Here is an 8,146-nt window from a genome sequence, read left to right on the forward strand (position 1 = left end):
TTAGTCCTTACTTAATTTTAGTTTCCAAATCATTTTTAATAGTTCAATGGTATTGGGTATATGGCCACCATTTTCGGTTTCATCCCGAGTCAAGAGCTGAACCAAAACCGAACTTGTGTTTAATACTTTATTGTTAACATATTGTATGAAAGATTTGAGTATTATTATTTTTAAGTTTATTTTAATGAGTTTTATGGTATTGGATATGTGGCCACTATTTCGGTTTCATTCCGAGTCAAGATCTGAACCAAAACCGAACTCTTGTTTAAATACTTTATATTTAAATTGATTTATTAATATGTTACAAGTATGATTTGTGTATTATAATTTATAAGTTCATTTTTATAAATTCTATGGTATTGGGTATGTGGCAACCATCATCCGTCTTATTCCGAGTCAAGGACCGAACCAAGACCAAACTTAACCGAGTTCACTCGCTTAGGACACACTAGTGTGTTTTGAGCCATCGAATTTCATTTTTCTCTAAAACTATTTATAAACTAATTTTAAATTGTTTTCTCAAAACACTTGGTATGCTGGATCTAACTTGATCTTATAACAAGTTTGGACCGTCAAAACCAAACCCTCGCTTAACGGACGACGAGGTTCTTCTTAATAGAACTACACACTTGGTTAAGCTTCTTTCGAGTTCATTGAGTTATCTCATAACATTTTGGAGTTTCGGCTTAGAGCTTGATCAATTATCAAGACTCGAGCCGACAAATCCGAACACTTGTAAAATCTCGTTTGGGTATCTATTTAACTTTGCAATATTGCAATTATACCCAAATATTTACTTAACAAAGGTTAAGTAAAAAGCTAATAAATAGAATACCGAGACCAGACTTTGAGTAAACTTACTTTTCAAAAATCATTACTTTAATTCTTTATGTATTTACATTTTAGTCTTCAAACTTTAATTATTTATGTTACTTGTCAAGTTATTTTACTTTAAAGTTTTTAAAAACCATCTACTAACTCAAGACCCTTTTTATTCTAGGTCTTGCCCGTTGAACTTACCCTTCCCCCGTTTTATCACAAACTATCCTTCAAGTTACTTATTTCACGTGAGTACATTTCATCCCCCGTTTTCATTTTTATACTTTGGGGGTAACATGCATACTTATTCAAAACAATGATGATTTATAATACTCTATCCTCAAACCAGAAACGCTAGGGTATATGATACTAGAATACTTGCTCTATTGTGTGTTATATGCTTCATATGCTTTACATGCACTCATGTTTATTTTTATGTTGTTGAGCCTCAATAAGTATGATCATGCGCTCCCCTAACTACTTTAGCCTTGTGCTAGTAGAACAGGGCATCATTATCCGAGTATGTCGATTGTTACCGATTAGAAAGGATCTTCATTTACTTATGATTTATATACCGCAATTGTTGCCTTTATTTATAGTCTCATATACGTTTGTGGATTTCGCCTCATATTATATATACTCAAAACTATGAAATTACTCACCAACATTCATGTTGACAAATATTATTTTATGTATTGTTACAGGTTTGATTATTGGTTAATTGGAGTTGGAAGATACTATTTCATTTGGGACCGTTTAGGTTATTAGAAGAATGAACAATTTATTTCTTATTTTTGATGCTATTTTGTATGAATAAGTTATGTTATTTGGTTGATTGAATGAAATGAATGAGTTGTTTAAATATTGTCAATTTAATAGTGTCTTGTTTTCTTGGGCAATCCGTTGCACCCCGGCATGTTTCGCCGCCTTTGGTCGGAGTGTGACATTATGGGTGAGCATGATAACAGTCCCTGATTGGTTAGACAGCTGGCGTGAAGAGATTTTTGTTGTGGGAAGGTACAACGTTGGCCTTCTGTGATTGGTCAATCGTGCAGTCATGAGCATTATAGGGATCTCGACCTATGATTGGTCTCTCCCTTCTCTGTCACGTGTTGTTCTGCCTTTTACCACAACATGTCTTCCATTAGACTCTTTGAGTTGTTAAGGATTAAGTATATCTTCCGTGGAGGATACATCTTCCTTGGCGGACGATATTTCGCTTCTGCGGGTGATTAGCTTTGCCTTAATGATAAAGTATTTCTTCCGCGGAGAATATATTTTCTCCACGGGAAGTCTTCCTCATTCGCGGAAGATTTGCTCTTGTATTATCATATGGGTTATTTGGCACCCTACCTACGCACAAATATATAATATTGTATTTCCATTTCACCCTTTTAGTTTGTGTAACTTAAATCCCGTATGTTACTTTATTTTCTTTTACCAAAATTTAAACAAGATTTAAATAAAATTATTAAAATAGTTTTTTAACCACTCCGTAATATAGTACAATGAAATGAATATTTAAACGAGTTTTTTTATTTAATAATGCCAAAGTTCAATTTAAAAGTATAAAAATTTATTTTTATATTTTATGTATCACACAACTGAAGTATGTAAAAGATTAAATTGATGCCTAAAGAATAATGAACATAACTAGTATTTTTTTTCTAAAGTTATGCATTAATATGACAATACCAAAAAATGCTATTTAAGAACTATCCACAGCAGGGCCGGCTCGGGCATAGGGCAACGTGGACGATCGGTCGGGACACTTAATTTTCAGGGGCATAATTTTTTTAATATATATTTTTATGAAAAAGAAATATGTATATTTAATATTTTACTCTAGTTGTATATTAACTAGCATGGTTTAGTGGCAAATATGTTTGACTTCTATCCAAAAGGTTATAGTATCCAGTCTCACTTGAGACATTTTAAGCTTATTTTTATATAAAAAGTATTTTACACAACCTAAATCATAATCAAATAAGCTCATTTAAAAATTTAATTGTTTAAACCAAACAAAAAACCATTTAAATAAGGCCTAATTTTTTTTATTTTTGTTTATTTTATTTCGTTACTCGTTAGAGTTTATGGGCCTTTTTATTTCAGCTCGACTGAGGCATATAATATCTCGGAGACGGCCCTGATCCACAGTTATGATCATTTATCACAACCATTTGCAAGGTGACATAAAAAAGACAAAAAAATAAAAAAAAAATTAATTTAAAGATTAGAAATTCTTTTTTGTTCACAACCGGTTGCAACCTAGTTTATTCCAGCAACCTAAGTTTGCAACTAAACTTTTATATAAAACTTAGTTTTTTCATGAAAATTACAATTTTAACTTTTTTTTAAATGTAAAAACACAGTTTTATTTATAAAAAAATATTGAACATTTGATATAAATTTTATAAAAAATGAAGCATTTTTATTTAATAAAATATGGTTTTGGTTGGGTTGGGTTGGGTTGTGATGGTGAGTAAAATATTGGATTGAGTTGGGTTGTATAGGTGAAAGTGTGAGAAATTAGATTTTTTAATAAATGGTTTGGTTGGGTTGTGATAGTCTAAGTATTTCAATTGGGATGTTTTTTATTATTATTATATATAACATTTAACAAGTTTGGTGCCGCTAAGTGTCAACTGGGCCACTTGGCGGCGCCAAATTGGTTCTTGGCATTATGGTTTTATTCATAATTCTGGTACCATAACGAACCTTACGTAAACCGAACGAATACACGTAGACTCACAATCACAACGTCCACGACTGACAACTCTCGAGTTTATCAACGCACGATTTTACCAACCGACACCACCCAATGGTCCACCTCAAATTTATAATTTTTTTCCGTTTTTTAGATCCGAAATTGTAACAAAAGTAACCGAAAATGACGTCCGAACTCGTATCGAGTTACCGTCTCATTGTCTGGGACCGACAACACTGGCTTTTACCACTGCGCGGGTTTACTGACTAAATAAACTCGAATAATTTAATATTTTATATGTTAATTTGACGAATTTAGTTTTTGGGTTTTAAAATTCAGGCTTTACCAACGGTTTCTATACTATAACGAATGTAATCGATAATGTCCGAATTCGCGTCGAATATAAGTAATCGAAACCGATGACGTCGCGTCGATTTACCGCCTCAATGCCTGTCATCGACAACGTTAGGGTTTATCACCACTAGGTTTTTACCGATTTGCCTAGCGCAACACGCCGGGTAAAACACTCGTTATACATAGAGTGTAAGTTTCATGATTCTGTAATAACCGAATAGCCTTCTGAATCATGTTAATCACTTTCAGATTAAAGTGTTTCGCATGTACAAAATCTCTAATAAGATAATATAGTGTTTTTGTGAACAAAATGTGATTTATCTATAATATATATAATACACAAAATAAGGGCAAATTAAGACACCAATTTTTAAGTAATTTACAACACTTAAAGCATGAGGTACATGTGTTAGTAAGGGTAAATATGTCTTTTAAACACAATCCATTCAACTTACAAGTTTGGTCCCAAATCTTTAACCATATTATGTTTTTAATTTAACTTGTAAACTAACTTCCTGCCCATGATTTTTAAACGACTATAGCCTTTTCATACGTTAATATTTTTATAAATAAATTGCACCATAAAAACGATTATTTTATTCTCTTTAATTTAGATATGATATTGTTGTAATTTTTTTCATTTTAAATAAATTAATATGTTACGTAGGGGTGTTCAGTGTCGGTTTTGATGGTTTTTAAGTTAAACTTGTTAGTCCAACCGTTAATATTGATATTTTGTCGTCCAAAACCAAACTCAATCATTGAAAGTTGAAACCGAATCGTTACCAACGGCCTGGTTCCAGTTTGGTTTCACAGTTTAAACTTTAATAATAAATTTAGTTTAAAATAATTAATAATTTAAACGTACCATCAATTTTAACTAAAAACCAACATAATATGATACTTGAGAATTGAGATGATCATAAATAAAAAATAATAATTTTAGCCACATAAATGGTAAATATTAATGGAAGATTTATGACGTTAAATAATAACAACAAAGATTACAAAAGGAATCATATTGCAATTACGTTAATTTACAGTCTTTTGACTCTTTTCTGGTTACATATGGCCGGTTGCCGATATAAATCGCGAACCAACCGTTCACTACGTTTTGAAATTTTTGAAACCAACCAACAAACCGAAAGTAAAAAAGAAAAAGAAAAAAGAAGTCAAACCAATGACCGATTTAAACGATTTCAAGGTTTTAAACCGAATCATAAACACTTATATTTGTACGTGATTAACAAGTTCAAACACCCGCTGCATCGCGCGGGCACCCGTCTAGTGATAATGCAAATACAAAGTCTTGAATTCCTAACCTAAAACATAAAAATTTATTTCCTTTATATAGGGGTTTTACCGTCACCATGAACCCATGCAACATTTCATAAAGAGGTATAACATCTACCATTTTGCCAGTAGCTACAACTGCCAAAGCCAAAATTGATATTGATGTAGAAGTGTTCAATACAAGACCACAAATATTGCATCAACTTAAAGAACTAGATTTAAACCATTCAAAGAACAGATCAATGGGTCATTATAGTCCAAAACTTAAATACAAATTACTACAACAATAATCAAATAACCTGAAAGATACAGATCTGCATAATAATTTAACTTGAATTCTTCTTACTTTTGGCAGTTATGCTTTCTTGTTATCTTACCATCTACGTTTCACTCAAAAGTACCAAAAAAAAAATCCCAGGCAAAAAAACTCGACTCCCAGCTATTGGCTGCTCACAATCTGCATTAACAAATACTGTGATTAATTCTGCAAACGAGATTGTAATAATATTTCATGTAAACATATGCAATATATTACCTTATAAGAATGGCTGCTTTTGTGCTTCTTTGATTTCTTAATCCTATCACCGTCAGTTGTTTGTTTGCTATGATCAGTCGTTTGAAGGTCTCTTTGTTTCTTGGTATTACTATAAATTAGCATACAAATTGAATAATAATTAAATCATATGTATACAAATATCATGATTTGTATCTCCAAATCAGAAAAAAGAATGCACACCTCTCAACAAGATCCTCATCTGCATATTTATCAAGCCAGCTAACGTTTCCTGTGTGCGATGGAAGTAAAGAACCCGATATATGAAGCACTTCCTCGTCAAAACTACATTACATAACATGTAACATTGTATCAACACATACATACATCATTTTAATATTTTAGGATTAATTTCATATATACCTTGCACACTTGGAAATTTTCATATATATCCAACCAAAACTAAAAATACCATATAATATATATACCTAACTTTTATGGATTTTTACTTAATGACCATTCTACCTCTTTCTACTATATTTGTTTAAATCCCATTTTTTATTTGAATTTTGATTGACATTGACGATAAGCAAGTAAACTAAACGGTAGTCTCTCGTCTTTTGTTCTCTCGAGGGCAGATAATCGAACAATCGAATATGTATGTTCGGATCAGATAATCAAACCAGATATAATTGCATGATAATCAAACGATAAGCAATCTAACTTAAATCAAATAGTCGAACCAGGTATAATGAACATATACAAAATTTTAAAGTTTTAGAAATAGACATTTATGATCTTTTAAAGTTTTAGGAATTTAAGGGTACAAAGTACAATGGTCCCTTATTTTATTGTTTTCATGAATTTGGTATGTATGATATTTTTACTACTTTGTAGAAGCATATATGATATTTAGTTTTGCATGGGTATATAATATATATGATATTCTCCATATTTGTAAGAATCGGCCCATCATTTAAATATATTACCTCTTAACCACAAAACGTATAACTGAATCGATCTCTATCTTATGCTTCTTATTAACCGAGCTAGCAAACAATTCCCTGCCATGTTTCTGAAACAACAAATTACACAATTCATTCATTAACAAGACCCCAAAACAAAACGCACAAAACACAAAAATATATACTTACTACTTTGTAATCGAACTCTTCTCGAATATCTTCTTCTATAATTGTGGCTGATGAAAACCCGAGAACAACTATGTGTATGGACTGCGGACCAAGTTTGACCACCTTTCCTTCTGAAAAACATTTTTCTTGGTGAAATCTAAGTAGGCCGGTCTCTTTAAACAGAAACCCGCCCCAAAAAAACAAGAACTAGCCCGAAGCATAGTAATTTGGGTCGGTTCTTGGTTCTACGTTTTGGGTTTCAGGTCAACCCCCAAAACCTGAATTCGTGATAGTTATACTTCAAGCACGAAGCTTCTCAGTGAATAAGACTAGGACACAATCCAAGAAATTGATAGAAGTATTTCTATTATTAATTTTAATGTCTGTTCATGTTAATATGTTATATCTAAAAACTCCATACTTGTTATAATATTGCATTAGAAATGGAAGAACAGACAAAGGCTCGGACGTGAAAGTCGAAGAAGTTTATGGTAGACTTTTTTTATTTTTACTTTTTTACGGATCGTGTTTTTGGATTATGCTGGTTTATTATTTGGCTATTTACGTTCACAAGTAAAGATAATTTAAGTTGTTTTAATTGATAGCATTTTACTTAAAAAAACCTTTTTTTTTCTAATTTTCTCGGTCAAATACTCGAAACCCCAAACCCGAAAAACCATGACAGATTCGTGTTGGGTTTGCATATAAAAGTTTCAACTTGAATAAAACCCGACCCAGGAAACCCATAAACTTAACCCAACATGTATCATAAATCACCCAGAACAAACCTAATAACATGTTCGGTTTTGGATAAAAAAGCAACAGTTGGGCTTTCAATCTGACGCCAAAATAGGGATGAAGACCAGGGAGAATCTTGGCGAGTTCATCATTGGTGGAAACAATGTGAGCCAACAGAACACCGTCGAATGTTTCATTGAACCTACAAAACAATAAATTGGCAGATAATATGTTTAGAATTTGAACAAAATTACAAGAATAGAATGAATAAATGGGAATTACTTGAAAAGCATGGAACTGAGTTCATCATAGATTGATTGAGTAACGTTTTTGGACTTGGATGGCGGTAAATAAACCATCAATTCGGCGTTTGATACCTTCAATCCCTCCATGTTCACAAAACCCTGAGCAAAACAAAAAATTCAAAAACCCCCCCTGTCTATGTTATTGATGTTTGGGCCTCCAGAAATATAAATTCATTTTAATGGGCAACACAATCAGCCCAGCCCATAGTAGAAGAAAATTTACAGGTTCTTTTTTTCTTTTTTTTTTTAAATGAATGTTTGTTTTAGATTTTGTCATCTTCGTTTTTCTTCTTTAATGGTAGTA

General features: G+C 32.0%; 1 protein-coding gene across 1 annotated transcript; it reads right to left on the reverse strand.

Moving 5' to 3' along the window:
* Positions 1-5,294: 5,294 nt before the first annotated feature.
* Positions 5,295-7,941, reverse strand: LOC143533604 (uncharacterized). Its single transcript, XM_077028323.1, has 7 exons — positions 7,820-7,941; positions 7,588-7,739; positions 6,821-6,930; positions 6,656-6,741; positions 5,910-6,011; positions 5,709-5,817; positions 5,295-5,630 (listed from the first exon to the last, which is right to left on the reverse strand). The coding sequence occupies exons 1-7, from the start codon at positions 7,927-7,929 to the stop codon at positions 5,613-5,615; spliced, it is 687 nt and encodes a 228-aa protein (XP_076884438.1). The 5' UTR covers positions 7,930-7,941; the 3' UTR covers positions 5,295-5,612.
* Positions 7,942-8,146: the final 205 nt, after the last annotated feature.

The sequence above is a fragment of the Bidens hawaiensis genome, unplaced genomic scaffold (assembly GCF_021521415.1).
Source record: "Bidens hawaiensis isolate Kalapana, Puna unplaced genomic scaffold, B.hawaiensis_p1.1 tig00009824_1, whole genome shotgun sequence".
In the NCBI taxonomy this organism is placed as follows: Eukaryota; Viridiplantae; Streptophyta; class Magnoliopsida; order Asterales; family Asteraceae; genus Bidens; species Bidens hawaiensis.